This window comes from Somniosus microcephalus, chromosome 18, assembly GCF_052327205.1.
Source record: "Somniosus microcephalus isolate GS21.2 chromosome 18, FLI_Smic_1.0, whole genome shotgun sequence".
Lineage (NCBI taxonomy): Eukaryota > Metazoa > Chordata > Chondrichthyes > Squaliformes > Somniosidae > Somniosus > Somniosus microcephalus.
Window position 1 is genome coordinate 67253094 of NC_141004.1, and position 19270 is coordinate 67272363.

General features: G+C 50.4%; 1 protein-coding gene across 1 annotated transcript in view; it reads left to right on the forward strand.

Moving 5' to 3' along the window:
- dennd2c (DENN/MADD domain containing 2C) overlaps nt 1–14363 on the forward strand; it is a gene marked incomplete at its 5' end in the record, with an annotated part of 71865 nt that extends 57502 nt beyond the window's left edge. The window contains 3 exons of the mRNA XM_086011800.1: nt 4632–4871; nt 7115–7201; nt 9126–14363. Of these exons, the coding sequence (XP_085867926.1) occupies nt 4632–4871; nt 7115–7201; nt 9126–9157 (359 nt within the window). The remainder of the gene's footprint in view (nt 1–4631; nt 4872–7114; nt 7202–9125) is intronic.
- Nucleotides 14364–19270: the final 4907 nt, after the last annotated feature.

A 19270-nucleotide genomic window follows, 5' to 3' on the forward strand; every position in this document is an offset into this window, starting at 1 on the left:
GCCCAACAATCCTGTCCCTTTTTCATCAATCAACCCCACCTTCACACCATCTCCCCGAACTCCACCTTCACACCATCTCCCCGAACCCACCTTCGCACCATCTCCCCGAACCCACCTTCCCATCTCCCCGGAACCCACCTTCGCACCATCTCCCCGGAACCCACCTTCGCACCATCTCCCCGAACTCCACCTTCACACCATCTCCCCGAACCCACCTTCGCACCATCTCCCCGAACCCACCTTCACACCATCTCCCCGAACCCATCTCCCCGAACCCACCTTCGCACCATCTCCCCGGAACCCACCTTCGCACCATCTCCCCGGAACCCACCTTCGCACCATCTCCCCGGAACCCACCTTCGCACCATCTCCCCGGAACCCACCTTCGCACCATCTCCCCGGAACCCACCTTCGCACCATCTCCCCGGAACCCACCTTCGCACCATCTCCCCGGAACCCACCTTCGCACCATCTCCCCGGAACCCACCTTCGCACCATCTCCCCGGAACCCACCTTCGCACCATCTCCCCGGAACCCACCTTCGCACCATCTCCCCGGAACCCACCTTCGCACCATCTCCCCGGAACCCACCTTCGCACCATCTCCCCGGAACCCACCTTCGCACCATCTCCCCGGAACCCACCTTCGCACCATCTCCCCGGAACCCACCTTCGCACCATCTCCCCGGAACCCACCTTCGCACCATCTCCCCGGAACCCACCTTCGCACCATCTCCCCGGAACCCACCTTCGCACCATCTCCCCGGAACCCACCTTCGCACCATCTCCCCGGAACCCACCTTCGCACCATCTCCCCGGAACCCACCTTCGCACCATCTCCCCGGAACCCACCTTCGCACCATCTCCCCGGAACCCACCTTCGCACCATCTCCCCGGAACCCACCTTCGCACCATCTCCCCGGAACCCACCTTCGCACCATCTCCCCGGAACCCACCTTCGCACCATCTCCCCGGAACCCACCTTCGCACCATCTCCCCGGAACCCACCTTCGCACCATCTCCCCGGAACCCACCTTCGCACCATCTCCCCGGAACCCACCTTCGCACCATCTCCCCGGAACCCACCTTCGCACCATCTCCCCGGAACCCACCTTCGCACCATCTCCCCGGAACCCACCTTCGCACCATCTCCCCGGAACCCACCTTCGCACCATCTCCCCGGAACCCACCTTCGCACCATCTCCCCGGAACCCACCTTCGCACCATCTCCCCGGAACCCACCTTCGCACCATCTCCCCGGAACCCACCTTCGCACCATCTCCCCGGAACCCACCTTCGCACCATCTCCCCGGAACCCACCTTCGCACCATCTCCCCGGAACCCACCTTCGCACCATCTCCCCGGAACCCACCTTCGCACCATCTCCCCGGAACCCACCTTCGCACCATCTCCCCGGAACCCACCTTCGCACCATCTCCCCGGAACCCACCTTCGCACCATCTCCCCGGAACCCACCTTCGCACCATCTCCCCGGAACCCACCTTCGCACCATCTCCCCGGAACCCACCTTCGCACCATCTCCCCGGAACCCACCTTCGCACCATCTCCCCGGAACCCACCTTCGCACCATCTCCCCGGAACCCACCTTCGCACCATCTCCCCGGAACCCACCTTCGCACCATCTCCCCGGAACCCACCTTCGCACCATCTCCCCGGAACCCACCTTCGCACCATCTCCCCGGAACCCACCTTCGCACCATCTCCCCGGAACCCACCTTCGCACCATCTCCCCGGAACCCACCTTCGCACCATCTCCCCGGAACCCACCTTCGCACCATCTCCCCGGAACCCACCTTCGCACCATCTCCCCGGAACCCACCTTCGCACCATCTCCCCGGAACCCACCTTCGCACCATCTCCCCGGAACCCACCTTCGCACCATCTCCCCGGAACCCACCTTCGCACCATCTCCCCATCTCCCCGAACCCCACCTTCCCATCTCCCCGCACCCACCTTCGCACCATAACCCTTTAGCCACCTATCCATTATCTCACCATAACCCACAATTTCTTTGCTTCAGAAATGGATTAATTCCCTCTTAAATGCAGCAATACTTTCCACATCAACTTATTTCACAGCCGATATATATCACTGACTGCCCAGTTAGAATAATATAGTTGGATTTATATAGGGCCTCAGCACATTAATTACGTTTGAAGCACATTGACTGTTATTTTAGCAAACTGAAGTCCATAATCAGAGTTGAATATGAGTTTGAGATTAACTTCACAGAAGTGAGTCTTCAGTACAGCAGCACATTGTGACTGGAGGTGTACAGGGAGGTTCCCCATACCTTACACAGAATAAACTGCCCAGTGGTGAAGGCCACACCACTCCCCAGTAACTACAGTAGTAATTTGGGACTTTTACCTCTTTGGTCTATAACTGCAGAGTTGTTGCAGGTGGTGTGAGGAACATATAGTGAAAGAGATGCAAAGGCTGTTTAATACATTTGTGAAGAAGAGCAGGTACCTGAAGACTGGTTTTACTATCATCTTTCCTCAGTCTTCAGAAAGAAAGCGGCGATTACAGAGGAGTCGGCTTACTGGGTATACCCGGTATGCAGAGGAGAATGAAAAGTTATGTGGAAGTGGTACTGCATGAAGAACAAACTAGTTTTAGACCAGGAAGAAGTAAAACGGATCAACTGTTTGTGATGAGACAGATTTCAGAGAAATTTATAGAACACAACATGTGTTGTTACAGGCCTTTGACAGTGTACGGCGAGAAGGGACATGTCTTGAGGATGTATGGTGTTCCTGAGAAACTTGTCAGACTGATAGAAAGCATCAATAACAAGTCCCCGAGAGCTGTTAGTGTGTAGGAAACTGACGGAATGGTTTCCATCTACAGTTGGGGTGAGACACTGTCGCCTGATCTACTTAATCTAGTACTGGAAGCAGTAATGAATCTCGCACTAAAAGATGATATTGGAGGAGTCTACAATGTGGCAAGATTTTAAACAACCTCCGAGTTGCTGATGGCATTGACCTTGTAGCAACATCTAAAACAGATTTTCAGAGACTGATGAGGTGAGCGTGGCGAGTAGAATATTTTGATTGCAGTTTAACACAAAGCAGACAAAGGTCATGTCATTTGGGAAGCTGCAGGAAAATGCACATTACAGTTAGAGGGGGTGCAGTTGAACAGGTGGAAAAGTTTATGTCCCTTGGTGGGTTAGTGTCAGAATGGGAGTTCTGAAGACCTCAAAACAAGGATTGGACTTGTTTCTGTTGCTTTTGGAAGATTAAGCAGGATACGGAAGGACTAAGATATTTCGGCAGGAACGAAGGTAAGAGTTTATGGAGCGATGGTTGTACCCAGGTTATTATTCGGATCAGAGTGTTGGAACATGAGAAAAGTTGATGAGCAAAAGATACTAACAGCAGAGATGAGTTGGTGGAGAGGAATACTGGGAGTATCCAGGATGCAAAAAATGAAGAATGATATAAGAACATAGCTTGGACGAGAAACGACGCTTAGAGAAGATCCAAGAAAGGCGACTGTGATGGTTTGGGCACATTTCAAGAGTGGAAACAACTGGAATACCTTTCATGGTCTTGCGCACACACACACAGGTAGATGGATCGAGAAGCTGAAGAAGACCAAGGAATTCTGGTCTCTTTTCATCGCCCCACCAGTGGCTGCCTGTGAATTCCCTCCCTAAATCTCTCCACCTCCACCTCCACCTCTCCTTCTTTAAGAACCCCCTTAAAACCTTTCACCAAGCCTTTGGTCACCTGTCCTAATATCTCATGTGGGTTGGCATCACATTTTGTCTGATAACGCTCCTGTGAAGCGCCTTGGAATATTTGTACTACGTTAAAGGTGCTATATAAATGTAAGTTGTTGTTGTAAGGCGCCTGAGTCTGGATGTCCATAAAGCACAGGGTCAGGTCTGGCTGAGATTTCCCTGTCTTCCCAGTAGACTTGGGACAGTAGTCAATACTGTACCTGTTGGGTTTTTTCTCTCTCCCACCTGATAGATGCTGCCTCTTGCTGGGATATGGTTCCAGGGCGCCGGTCACCCTCTCGCACCTTGCCAACTAACGCTTAAGCTGTGGCTCCAGGTGGTGCGTGTTCACAGACAACTTTACCGTGCAGTATCCAGCAGTGGTCATTGCACAGTGATCAGGAAACCCTGGCGGATGTTCCCTCTGCTTCCAATTTTAGAACCACTTTCTGCTGCCCCAGTTGAAATCTGCTAACTCAGCACCTACCGGGAGATTGGGTTTGGACCTGGAGCCGTCTGGTCTGCATGGGTCACCACAAGGTCCATATACCCACTGAACCACTGGGGGCGCTCGCGGGCCGGCTCCAGTTTCTGGCTGGTTCAGGTCAGGCTTTCTTGTAATGTGGGTTATACGAACAAAAAAATTACAGGCAGGATAGACCCGCTGGTCCATTAAGCCTGTCCCACATTCACGATGGTTTTTCTCCTCCTCCTCCGCCGCCGCCGCGGGCCAATAAGGGTAAAACTCGTGAAAATTATTTTCCGATCCCCTCAGGCAATCAGAACCAGTCCAGGAGATCACTGGACCACGTGTTAGCTGTAAGACCATTTGCCTTCTGTCGTGCTCTGTCCTCAGCTCTACCTGTCTCTTTCCCCAGGCCCGAGCTCTCTCAGCACACTTGTATCGGAAGTGTGCGTCAGGTTCTTTGTGGAAATCGCAGGCCACTACTCCCTACACATGTCGGTCAACGAGAAGGGCGAGCGGTCCTTTCAGAGAGAGGCCTTTCGCAAATCGCACACCTCCAAGAGCATTCGGCAGTTCCTGGAACTTTTCATGGAGACACAGATGTTCGCTGGCTTCGTGCAGGACAGGGAGCTAAGGAAAAGTGGGGTCAAAGGTTAGTACTGCCAATCACCTGAGGACCAGGAAATGACCCAGTGATTAGCAACCGTCAATAATCATCTCTGCACATTTTCTATATTTTTATGCCTCCCAATCTATCATTTTCTCTGACTGCCACCTTTTAAACTACATAGCTGGATTTTACAAAGGGCTTTTTTCGGTGCGAGCCCTTTACTGTTAGTTATTGTCCTTCCCCACTTTTTCTTAGAGTTCATGCTCTGTCCCAGACAGGCAGTGCACTCCCCAACTCAGACGGACAGACAGTGTGAGTACTGACTCCGAGTCTCTGACCCGGGCAGACACCGAGTGTGGGCCCCGACCCAGGCAGGCCCCGACCCGGACAGGCCCCGAGTGCGGGCCCCGACCCGGACAGGCCCCGAGTGCGGGCCCCGACCCGGGTGGGCCCCGACCCGGACAGGCCCCGAGTGCGGGCCGGCCCCGACCCGGACAGGCCCCGAGTGCGGGCCGGCCCCGACCCGACCCGGACAGACGCCGATGAAGGGATGTGGGAACAGGGTGGCTAGATGTGATTAAGACTATTTGCTCGCATGGAGGGTAAATGCCGATAGGGACTGGTTGGGCTGAATGGCCATTTTCTGTGTTATTTCTTCATATCTTTCTAAGAGTTGATAACCAGCTCTCGGCGCTAGGGCTGAATTCGGGGTTTGATGTCTCTCGGTGCCTGAGCATTCATTCTATAGGTGCCTCACCTCACAGATAACTCCCAATTGTCTGATTTGGATCAGTTTCCAGTGTAAGTCATTCTGAAGACTGAAACCTGGCTACCTGTGGTACAGGGACTGTGTCAATTCCTACTCACTGCCAAAAAGGACAGAACCTTACTTTTTTTTTAAGGAAGCTTTTGACACTGGCTCAGTAAGGTTTCCTTTTATACAAAGAAAGGGTCTCCCCTAATGTAAAATTTTGTTGACATGGACTGGCAGTCTGCCCGGGGGGGGGGGGGATTGGGGGTGTACCATACTGACAGCAGGAGAGGGGGGGATTGGGGGTGATACCATTCCGACTGCAGGGGGGGGGGGATTGGGGGTGATACCATACTGACAGCATGGGGGGGGGGGGGGGGGATTGGGGGTGTACCATACTGACAGCGTGGGGGTGGGGGGATTGGGGGCGATACCATACTGACAGCATGGGGGGCGGATTGGGGGTGATACCATACTGACACCAGGGGGGGGATTGGGGGCGATACCATACTGACAGCAGGGGGGGGATTGGGGGCGATACCATACTGACAGCAGGGGGGGGATTGGGGGCGATACCATACTGACAGCAGGGGGGGGATCGGGGGGTGATACCATACTGACCGCATGGAACGGGGGTGGGGGGGTGTGGAGTGTCACGTGATAAGATGACTTTTACAGGCTCCGTGCATTCTTCCACTGAGCCCATCAGATGGGGACGGGGGGGTTTGAATCCAGGGATTGCTGGTCTCGGTGGCCGTGCCTGAAGTTGCTCCCATGGGCTTCCTCCCGTCTGACCTGCATCCATGTTTGTGCAAACGTGCTCCCCTTCTGGCTGCTATGTTGCTGAATAAACGGCCGCTGTCGGGACTGCAGTATGTGGGAGTTTGTGGACAGCGAGACTGCCCCGGGTGACCACACCTGTGAGAATGTCTCTACCTCAAGTCACTCCGGCTCAGAGTTGTTCAGCAGGAGAGCGAGTGTGAGACTCTCCAACACATAAGGGAGGGGGAGCAATATCTGGATACTTTGCTCCAGAAAACAGTCACACCACGTAGAGAGATACAGGCAGAGCAGTGCGTGACTGACAGCAGGGTAAGGGGAGCCTCGGGGAGACCAGGAAGGAGGGACCACAGACACTGGTCCTGTCCAACAGGAACAGTGTACTCGCTACCTGTGAGGATAAGGAGGAAGGCTGTGAGAGGGATAGCCAGAATGCTGACCAAGGCACTGTGGAGCAGGAGACAGTCCAAGGGCAGGAGGAGCAGAATAAACAGGTTGCAGTTATAGGGGATTCGATAATTAGGGGGATGGATAGCATCTTCCACAGTTGCACTCCTGTTCCTATGATTGTTAGAAGTGAAGTAGGGATTTGAGGGAAGGTTTGGACTCCAGCTGTTCTCCTCATGCAATTTACAGCCCCCCAACACCCCCCCATGCCCCGCCGCGGCCCACCCTCAAAGAGCAGCTTTTCTTTGTGGGTTATGTGATACCTGCACATTTACCGAGCACTGATATCTGGGTGTTGTCGATGCAGGTCTCTTTGAGGTGCGAGCGGGGGAATATCTGGAGACCATCCCTGAAACCGGACCAAGCAGTGTCAACAGGTTCCTTAAAGGCCTGGGTGAGTATTGACCAGCGAGAGTCCTCCCGGTTCACAATCTGTGCCCTGTCTGAGGACAGACCCCCTCCGCCCCTGTGTATCCAGTCCGAAAGGAGCGCCTCTCTTTTTACTTCCACTGCCCCCCCCCCTCCCCCCATTCACACTGTATCTGGTCTGAGAGAAGCCTCCCCACCCCCATTCAGACACTCTCTGGCCTGAAGGGGCCTTCACAGAGTATGATCTACAATTGTGGGCAATCTTGTGCCATGAACCCCATGTCCAATAGTTCTCAGCCAGTCATAACTCTTCTGGAGATGGAGCAACTCCCTGCTGGTTTCTAAAGGAAAGCTCCAGACTGGAAGTTCAGACTTCACTGATCAGTACTTACAGTAATAACAGGTCAGATAGTTCGGTCCTTCCGCTCTGCCATTAAAAATGGACTTGGACTCACCCTGGATCACATCCACAGTGGGCACTGGCTCTGCCTCCAGAGGCACAAAACATTCAAAATGGCCACCAGGTGACCCACTAGTGTCTCCCCCACAAACCTTTCTTCTAATTTTCTCTCTTGACCACCCCCCCCCCCGCCCCACCACACATGAACGACGCCCACCCCGGATAAGAGAGTGGGCTGGCCACCTGCTCCTTACAGCGGCATCTTGCAGCTCCAGCTCCATGTTCCAGCAGCTTCCCACATTCCCCACTCCTCGTCACAAAGCCATTGTCGGACTGTGTAGCCCAGGATCAATTAGCCGCCAATCTTCCCTCCTAACCACCTTTCCTGCTCCTCCCCCAAGGCTGCGATTGATGGTGCGAAAATATTGATTATATAGACATGATCCCATCAATAATCCGAGAATTACCACCTGACACAGTACTTTTTCTCCCCTCCTCTCCTTCTGAAGGTGCTGGCTCGTGCAGCAGGTGTGATTGTTGCCAAATGGTTGCCCTGTTTGCCTGCATAACAGCAACCCTTGCACTCTAAAAGTAACTCAATGGCCTAGAAATTCGATGACGTTGCGCTAGTTTTACATAGAAACATAGAAGATAGGAGCAGGAGTAGGCCATTCGGCCCCTTGAGCCTGTTCCGCCATTTAATGAGATCATGGCTGATCATCCAAATTCAGTACCCGGTCCCTGCCTTCTCCCCATATCCCTTGATCCCTTTAGCCTTAAGAAATATATCCAACTCCTTCTTGAATATATTTAATGAATTGGCCTCAACGGCCTTCTGTGGTAGAGAATTCCACAGGTTCACCACTCTCTCTGGGTGAAGAAATTCCTCCTCATCTCTGTCCTAAATGGCTTACCCCTTATCCTTAGACTGTGACCCCTGGTTCTGGACTTCCCCGCCATCGGGAACATCCTTCTTGCATCTAGTCTGTCTAGTCCTGTTAGAATTTTATAAGTTTCAATGAGATCCCCTCTCATTCTTCTAAACTCTAGCGAATACAAGCCCAATCGACCCAATCTCTCTCCATATGTCATTCCTGCCAACCCAGGTATCAGTCTGGTAAATCTTTGCTGCACTCCCTCCATAGCAAGAACATCCTTCCTCAGATAAGGTGCAAAAACATCCAATATGGCAGAATTCGGAGCCAGAAGTGTGCCACCCGCCATATTGGTATAGGCATCAAACGAGGCGTCCAGGGCTCGTGCCCGAAACAGGCATTGGTCCCTTTGCATATGCTAATAAGCCCACTGTGTCAGGAGCCTTGAAGCATTTTGATATGATAAAACACTAGATAAACACAGGTGTTAATTGATATAAATGTATAAACGCACAGTTCTGCCCAGTTTTACTGGAGGGAGGGGAAGGGAGAGGCTGAGTAGCAGAAGAGAGCAGAGCGTATAACTTGTAACGGTGAGAGCGCCCTGAATGATTACTCCTCTGACCATTGACACCACTACATCTTCCAGTAACTCTAGCTTTTCTCCTCAACAGGCAATAAGATGAAATTTCTTTCCAAGAAGTGAAACCAGATCCAGTGATCTGAACATTCCACCACCATGGATTCCATAACCAAGCATCTTCTAACTGTGCCGTGTGAGTGACTCTCGACATCCCTCCCCCCTCCACCACCTGCCTTTGCTGGTCATTTGGGTGGCTGGAGGGCCCCTGGCTCGTGTGATTTGCACTGAGCTGGCAACTTACGCATGCACACACACTTCACAGAACTGGGATTGCAAGCCCAGCGGCATTCTAGCAACAGGTGCTGGATTTCGTGCCCTGTTCTGACACTGAAGAATGCCAGCACTCCATATAAGGACATGTCCATTTTCTGGCGCTCTCTGTCCAGCTGCAGCGAAACAAAATGAATCGGAAGATCAATCACAAGATGGATGTGAATGAAAGAGGCCATTGGACCAGTCTTGGCTCATTGACCAAAAGGACCTGTCCTCTCAGCATCCAACTATTTCTTAAATGGTTCCAGTTCCTGAAATCCACTCCATCTGTCCATCGCTTTTGGTGTAAAGAAGGGCTTCCTCACACCAGTCCTAAATGTGCCTTTCCCTGATTTGATCCTGTGTGTAATTTGTGGTTCCTATTTGAAGTAAATGGTATGATAATGACAGATGTACATGGATCACAGATATGTGGGACTAAATGCTATACAGGCCATTTACATGGTGCTGTTTTACATGGGACTGATAGGGCAGCACAATGTAGCCCATACCCTCCCCCCCCCCCCCCCCCCCACTCATCTACACAACCCTGGCAAGGTGCCTGAAAGCCAGCCTCATGCGACAGCTCTAACATTTCCTTTTATGAGTGAGATGGTGACACTGGGGTTGAATTTGATGGCCGTGGCGTGTGTGAATTTCTGTCTGCAGGAGAGGGTCTCGAACTCTCAGCAGCCAGAGAGGGATTCTGGGCCTTGGCCATCTGCACTGGATCTGAACCTGGGTACAAGTTCTCCAATTACAGTCCCTTAACAGGTCAAAAAAATCAAGTTTTAATAACTTTTTATCGTCGTCAATCTGTGAAATAGGAGGTTTTTTTGAAAAGTGCAGCGTATCAGTGGGCTGCTGCAAGCCATATTACTCACTGGCTTACTCAGTGTCCATGTCCGAGGCCTCACTGGGAGACTCCCATCACTGAAAGTCCAGTTTGCTCTGAAAGGAATTTCTTGTTTTTCCCTATAAGTGGAAAAAGTTAATCCCCTGTCTAAAGGAAGGACATGTTACAGGCTATAATACTCACCAACAGTGAACTGCGAGACGCTGGATCTCACTCTATTATCATGAAAACGGTGTGCAGTTCTCCCCTGTCCTGAGGTTGCTGATATATGTTTGTGCTGCCCTCTAGTAACCCACTCAACTGGTCCTCTTCCTGTGTCGGCCTGGATTCTGCCAGACTGTTGGGAACTCAGCCCAATCTCGCCTGACTGGCATGTAAGCCCACTCACTCACACCCACTCACCTCCTGTCTCTCTCCCCTTTTCTCACTCATCCCCCTCTCTCTCTCTCTCTCTCTCACCCCTTCTCTCACTCACCCTTTCACCCCTTCTCTCACTCACCCTTTCTATCGCTCTCTCACCCTCTCTCTCACCCCTTCTCTCACTCACCCTCACTCTCTCACCCTCACTAGATAGCGATCAGGAATGGGAGAGCTCCTTGATTTCCCCTTTGCAATTCAATGTCATATAAGGTGGTGCATGTACTCGCTGAAGCACAGGGATCTGTACAGAGAAATAAGTTTATTTTTAAACTGCACAAGCATAAGCTGTAAAAGGCAAATTAATAGGTTTACTGCACAACACCGCTGGTAGGGATGTTCGAATGTCATGGCCAGTTGGCGGGTCACACAGTTGGGGAGTGAGGCGGCCCATACTCTGGTGGGAGGGGCGAGGGGGTTTGGTAAACACTGCACTAATGCATTCACCCTGTCTGCAGTGTTTCGTAGATGGTTCACCTATGGCGGTTGTACCAGGTGGTCTCCCAGCCCTCGGATGCTTAGTGAGATTAACTTACAGCAGACTGTTGGTGGGTTTTACATGTTTTTAACGATTTTTATAAGCTATATATAGCAATGTTTAAAGTCTGCATTCCTAGTGAAGTACAGCTCTGTACTAATTAGATCAAGGCACTGGCAGCTTTCATCTGATGCAGGCAATGACTGGTGGATTCCACTAACGTGGAGAGCAGTTTGGAGAATCACTGAGTGGCAATGCACGATGTCTGATTGTACCAGGCAATAGGAGAGAGCATCAAGAGGAGGAAACCGAGCCTGGACTTCCCCCACACAGGGCAAACAGTCCTGGAGACAGACCTCATCCAGGAAGTGCAATTCTACAGTCACTCCAGGCCCTTGCCCTTACCAGGGTCATTCCTTACATTGCCGAGCCCAGGGCCAGGCCTTTGCCTGGGTCATTCCTGACCTTGCAGAGCCCAGGGCCAGGCCTTTGCCTGTGTCATTCCTTACATTCCAGGGCCCAGGGCCCAGGGCCAGGCCTTTGCCTGTATCATTCCTTACATTGCAGAGCCCAGGGCCAGGCCTTTGTCTGTATCATTCCTTACATTGCAGAGCCCAGGGCCAGGCCTTTGCCTGTATCATTCCTTACATTGCAGGGCCCAGGGCTAGGCCTTTGCCGGTGTCATTCCTTACATTGCAGAGCCCAGGGCCAGGCCTTTGTCTGTGTCATTCCTTACATTGCAGGGCCCAGGGCCAGGCCTTTGCCTGTGTCATTCCTTACATTGCAGAGCCCAGGGCCAGGCCTTTGTGTCATTCCTTACATTGCAGAGCCCAGGGCCAGGCCTTTGCCTCATTCCTTACATTGCAGAGCCCAGGGCCAGGCCTTTGCCGGTGTCATTCCTTACATTGCAGAGCCCAGGGCCAGGCCTTTGCCTCATTCCTTACATTGCAGAGCCCAGGGCTAGGCCTTTGCCGGTGTCATTCCTTACATTGCAGAGCCCAGGGCCAGGCCTTTGTCTGTGTCATTCCTTACATTGCAGGGCCCAGGGCCAGGCCTTTGCCTGTGTCATTCCTTACATTGCAGAGCCCAGGGCCAGGCCTTTGTGTCATTCCTTACATTGCAGATCCCAGGGCCAGGCCTTTGCCTCATTCCTTACATTGCAGAGCCCAGGGCCAGGCCTTTGCCTGTATCATTCCTTACATTGCAGAGCCCAGGGCCAGGCCTTTGCCTCATTCCTTACATTGCAGAGCCCAGGGCCAGGCCTTTGCCTCATTCCTTACATTGCAGAGCCCAGGGCCAGGCCTTTGCCTCATTCCTTACATTGCAGAGCCCAAGCCATTACTCAGAGCGACCATGTCGGTATCACTTCAGGTGTCTATAACACTGAGAGATGGACTGGAAATCCTGACTCACGCAACCTTTAGCTGCCCTTTTATAGGCCACCACAACCATGTGGATTCTCATTCCTATCATTCGGTAACTTGTACGATATTTTGCCTTCTGCTCAGTGATTACGACTCTAACTTCTGCCTTTTCCTCCGTGTTGTGAAAGAAATCTTTATTTAATAACGTGATTAATGAACCAGTTTAAAGACATCGCCAACAGGTGCCTCTGTGGGGGGTGACTGATTGATGGCTTCCAGTCACCGTGGACTCCTGCTTCTGTGTCCCGTGGAGTTTGAGAGAACGGGAGCTCGGCCCTGCCTTTAACCATCCCACAGAGCTGCACCACTGAAACTGCTGAAAATCACTTTATTAAAACCAGTACTGGAGTCTTGTGACTTTCCCCACAATGTCCCGCTGATCGGCTGAAGGTGCTGACTCTCGGTCTGATACAGTGACGCGGGACCAGCGACTCATTGGCACCTCAGCCACACGCGAGCCGAGATGCCCGGTGCCAGCTATTCATCAACGGGAGGGGTGGCACAGCCAAGCCTGACCCAACATGTGCATGTGCAAGGCCCGCTGGATAGTGAGCAGGAGCCCTGCCTCTTCCTCCCTAGCTCAGGAACGCTGAAGCCAATTGCAGCAGCATCACCCAAGTGCCACTCTGGTCTGAATGACTCCGTTATGTACCACTGACCCACGGGGCGGCGGGAGTGGGTGGTGGTGTTTCCATTTTAATTGCAATCCTATTTTTCCTACCCTCGGAACCCCTGGGTGAATATTTATTCTCAGTGGAAGAAATGACTGACAGAATATTCTGACTGGATGGCACGATGCAGATGAACTTCCTCCGTTAGTAGTTTAGCCCTGACACAAGGAAGGAGCCGCTCTGAAGCCAGTTCCTGAGAAACTGCAGCTTGTTTTGAGTCGCGATTGATGAAAGGGAGCTGCCAGTTTAACCCTGCGAGTAGGGCAGACTGTCCGCTGTCGTGAGGTTGGAATAGCCAGTGAGGATCACACCACAGCAAAGGTGCACATCTACAACTCACTATAAAAACTCCTCACCTCACAGCACGAAGGAAACACATTAATTCAGCCTCCTCTCCACACACTGCTGTTCCACGCCATCTGTCCGATTTGCTTCTTAAACGCTCCGCCTTTACTTGCCCTAATTGTTTCAAGTGAAAAGAGCACATGCAGGTACATGTGACATGTCTCCTTGGAGCTCAATGTAACTTTTCAATTGACTTTGCACAAATCAAGTTTCCCCTGAGTTATTTCACACTCAATTCAGTCGTGTACAACCGATGGGGGTACATGTCCCTACATGCTTCCTACATTACAACAGTGAATTCACGAGGTGGTGAAAGGCGCTATATAAATGCAAGTCTTTCTTTTCATCACCCCCAGGAAAGTTGGACAGTTCATTCTCTCCGCTTGGCCCATTCATTGCTTTGCCCTGGCTCGGAGCTGTTTAGAGGTCTCTTTGCCTTATGTTTTTAAAAGAGGAATGTAGCCGGGTGCTCCAAGGTCCTGACCGACTGTGGGAGGCCAGGACAGAACATATCTGATGATTGTGTGTTGGTGGAAGGTGACTGCAGTGGAAATGCCAATGTACTAAACTGATTGTGAGGGGTCAGCAAAACCACTAATTCCACTGCTCGGTGCACTAATGCGGAGGTCTCCCATCTCCATGTTTACAGTGAAGGAGGGTTCCTTGCAGCATTGTGTCCCTGTAATGTGATGAGACACTGACGCCTCTCAGTGCTGCAGGGCGGAGTGTTCTCTCTATATATTGTGAGTAGGACAAATAATTGTAACAGACATTGTTTACATGTGAACTGTAAAGAAATAAACATTTGAACGAACACTCTGCATAACCCGAGTTTTGTGAGTTTTTCTCTGCCATTGGTGTTGTCGTGATTGTGGGTTGTCGTCTTCTCTTCCAGAATTAGCGGATTGCCTGACTTGTCTTGCTTCGATCCGGTGCCGCTGACGCTGGAGTTACCATAGAATCTTAGAAATTTACAGCACAGAAGGAGGCCATTCGGCCCATCTTGTCTGTGCCGGCCGACAAAGAGCTATCCACCCTAATCCCACTTTCCAGCACTTGGTCCATAGCCTTGTAGGTTACGGCACTTCAAGTGCATATCCAAGTACTTTTTAAATGTGATGAGGGTTTCTGCCTCTACCACCCTTTCAGGCAGTGAGTTCCAGACCCCCACCACCCTCTGGGTGAAAACATTTCTCCTCAAATCCCCTCTAAACCTCCAAGCAATTACTTTAAATCTATGCCCTCTGGTTATTGACCTCTCTGCTAAGGGAAATAGGTCCTTCCTATCCACTCTATCTAGGCTCCTCATAATTTTATAACACCTCAATTAGGTCTCCCCCTCAGCCTCCTCTGTTCCAAAGAAAACAATCCCAGCCTATCCAATCTTTCCTCATAGTTAAAATTCCCCAGCCCGGGCAACATCCTCGTAAATCTCCTCTGTACCCTCTCTAGTGCAATCACATCCTTCCTGTAATGTGGTGACCAGAACTGCACGGAGTACTCTAGCTGTGGCCTAACTAGTGTTTTATACAGTTCAAGCATAACCTCCCTGCTCTTATATTCTATGCCTCAGTTAATAAAGGCAAGTATCCCGTATGCCTTCTTAACCACCTTATCTACCTGTCCTGCTACCTTCAGGGATCTGTGGACATGCACTCCAAGGTCCCTCTGATCCTCTGCACTTCTCAATATCCTACCATTTATTGTGTATTCCAAATGCATTACCTCACACTTCTCCAGATTGAATTCCATTTGCCACTGTTCTGCCCACCTGACCAGTCCATTGATATCTTCCTGCAGTCTGCAGCTTTCTTCTTCATTATCAACCACACGGCCAATTTTTGTATCATCTGCAAACTTCTTAATCATACTTCCTACATTCAAGTCCAAATCATTGATATATATACCACATAAAGCAAAGGACCCAGTACTGAGCCCTGCAGAACCCCACTGGAAACAGCCTTCCAGTCACAAAAACACTCCGACCATTACCCTTTGTTTCCTGCCTCTGAAACAATTTCGGATCCAACTTGCCACTTTGCCCTGGATCCCATGGGCTTTTACTTTTGTGACCAGTCTGCCATGTGGGACCTTATCAAAAACCTTGCTAAAATCCATATAGACCCTCCTTGTTACCTCCTCAAAAAATTCAATCAAGTTAGTCAGACACGACCTTCCCTTAACAAATCCATGCTGACTGTTCCTGATTAATCCGTGTCTTTCTAAATGAAGATTTAACCTGTCCCTCAGAATTTTTTCCAATAATTTTCTCACCACCGAGATTAGGCTGACTGGCCTGTTATTACTTGGTCGATCCCTTTCTCCCTTTTTAAACAACGGTACCACGTTAGCAGTCCTCTGGCACCACACCTGTAGCCAGAGAGGATTGGAAAATGATGGTCAGGGCCTCTGCTATTTCCTCTCTTACTTCTCTTAACAGTCTGGGATACATTTCATCCAGGCCTGGGGATTTATCCACTTTCAAAGATGCTAAACCCCTTAATACTTCCTCTTTCATTATGATTATTTCATCTAATATTTCACACTCCTCCCTGATTGCAATGTCTGCATCATCCTTGTGAAAACAAATGCAAAGTATTCATTAAGAACCATACCCATGTCTTCCGCCTCCACACCCAGGTTACCTTTATGGTCCCTAATAGGCCCTACTCTTACTTTAGTTATCCTCTTGTTCTTAATGTGTTTATAAAACATCTTTGGGTTTTCCTTGATTTTACTTGCCAATATTCTTTCATTCCCTCTCTTTGCTTTTCTAATTTCCTTTTTGATTTCACCCCTTGCACTTTCTATACTCCTCTCGGCTTTCTGCAGTATTGAGTCCTCGGTGTCTGTCATAAGCTTCCCTTTTTTTCTTTATCCTACCCTGTGTGCCCCTTGACATCCAGGGGGCTCTAGATTTGTTAGTCCCACCCTTTTTAAGGGAACATACTTGCTCTGAACCCTCACTATCTCCTCCTGCCTCCCACTGCTCTGACACTGATTTACCTTCAAGTTTTTGTCTCCAGTCCACTTTGGCTAAATCACCTTAGTAAAATTAACTTTTCCCCAATTGAGAACTTTTATTCCTGGTCCATCCTTATCCTTTTCCATAACTACCCTAAATCTAACTGGATTATGATCACTACCACCAATATGCTCTCCCACTGATGCCCTTTCCACCTGCCCAACTTCATACCCTAAAACTAGGTCCAGAACCGCCCCCTCTCTTGTTGGACCTGCTACACACTGGCTAAAAAAGTTCTCCTGAATGCATTTTAAGAATTCGGCTCCCTCTATGCCTTTCACACTAATTTTATCCCAGTATTAAATTGGGGCAGTTGAAATCCCTTACTATTACTGCCCTATTTTTGCATATCTCAGAAATTTGCCTACATATTTGCTCTTCTATCTCCCACTGACTGTTCAGAGGTCTACAGTACACTCCCAGCAGTGTGATTGCCCCTTTTTTGTTTTTCAGTTCAACCCATATGGCCTCATTTGATCCTTCAAAGATATCCTCCCTCCTCACAGCTGTAATTGATTCTTTAATCAGTATTGTGACCCCCCCTTCCTTTTTATCCCCCTCTCTATCTCGTCTGAAAACCCTGTAATCAGGAATGTTGAGCTGCCGTTCCTGCCCTTTCAGCCATGCCTCAGTAATAGCTATAATATCATACTCCCACGTGTCTATCTGTGCCCTCAGCTCATCTGCTTTATTCTCTAGACTTCTTGAGTTGAAGTATATATCATTTAGCACTGCCAAGCTCCCTTGTCTATTTTCTAGCCTTTGTTTCCTTTGCCTTCCAAACTCGCTTACTAATTTTCTGCCTTCCATTTCCAGCTTTGCTGCTTCTCCCTTCTGAATCCACTCTCAGTTTCCCCTGCCAAGCTAGTTTAAACCCTACCCAACAGCACTAGCAAACCCCGCCGCGAGGATATTGGTCCTGGGCCTGTTGAGGTGCAACCCGTCCGGCTTGTGCAGGTCCCCCCCCCTCCCCCGAAACGGTCACAATGCCTCAGGAATCTAAAGCACCATCTCTCCAGCCACACATTCATCTGCTCTACCCTCCTGTTTCTGTACTCACTAGTACGTGGCACCGGGAGTAATCTGGAGATTACTACCTTGAGGACCTGCTTTTTAATCTCTTTCCTAGCTCCCTAAAATCTGCCTGCAGGACCTCATCCCTCTTTCTACCTATGTCGTTGGCACCGATGTGGACCACGACCTGGCTGTTCACCCTCCCCCCTCAGAATGTCCTGCAGCCGTTCAGTGACATCCTTGACCACCAGGCACCAGAGAGGCAACATATCATCCTGGAGTCACTTCTGTAGCCACAGAAACGCCTGTCTGCTCCCCTAACTATCGAATCCCCTACCACGATTGCTCTTCCACTCTTCCTCCTCCCCACCTGTGCAGCTGAGCCACCCATGGTGCTGTGGACTTGACTCTGGCTGCACTCCCCAGAGGAACCATCGCCTTCACCAGTATCCAGAACTGAAAACTGGTTGGACTCCTGCACTACCTGCCTGGTCCTCCTTTTCTTTCTGGCGGTCACCCATTCCCTCTCTGCCTGCACACTCTTAAACTGTGGGGTGACCACCTCTAGAAATGTGCTATCCACGTAACTCTCAGCCTCGCGGATGCACTGCAGTGACTCCAGCTCGAGCTGCTGTAGCTGGCGACACTTACCACACACGTGGTCGTCCAGCCCACGAGAAGCGTCCAGGATATCTCGCATCTGCAAATTTTTCTCTGCCATTGGTGTTGTGATTATGGGTTGTCTTCTCCTCTTGCTTTGCTCCGGTGCCACTGATTCTGGAGTTAGATCGCTCCCATACAGCCGCGAGCCCCACTGCCCAGACCTGTGAAAACTCGCCCAGCGCCAGGAATGGATTCCACACGACACTCATAGCCGGGGTCCAAGCTCACCCTTTCCTCTCCTTTTCTAATTTTCTCTCCACCGATCCTGAAGGAGGTGACTCTGGCAGTCCCAAGGGTGCTAGCAACCTCCAGAACCTCACCGACACTGCCATCCTTCACACACACAGCCCGGTCACACAGTCATTCGAGGAGTTCATGTACATCATATCATATCCAAACCTTCTCACTGTAAGAGCACAAGTCCAGAGAGTTTCTGCTAGCTGATGTCCCAGTGTCTATTAGCTGTCACAGTCACACAATGGATCAAAGAATTTCCAATACAATGGGGGTCAGGTGCTTTTCAATCATTGAGACGAGCTAACAAATTGCTTATTATTTATAGTCTATAAGGAAACAACATCAAACGCAGCTCAATAGTATATCCATTGTCTCGGCCTTTTTAAACTTGCCTAAATGCACGTTGCCTTAAAAGTATCTCTCAGTAAATCCTTTCTGTGGAAAATTACCTTCTAATCATGAAACATGACAATAACTTGGAGTCTGTGTTTAACAATATAAAACTGACACATTCTGTCAAAAATAACCCCCTTTTTTTCCAGACAATTTTCTCCCAGTCCCAGGTGGTTCGGTGAGTTTGTCTGGTCGGCAGTTCAGTTGTGCAGACTGGGAACCTGCTGGTCATTTCAATGGAATATTTTACTGCTGTTCCATTTATCAGCACCATTTTAATTCCGATCCCTGGCATTTATGCTGCTGACTGTTGCTCTCTTATCTCGACACCAGCCTCACAGAGCTCGTTCGGTTGTGAACCTACAGCTTTGCAGCCTAAAGAGCGGAGCCTGCAGTCTTTA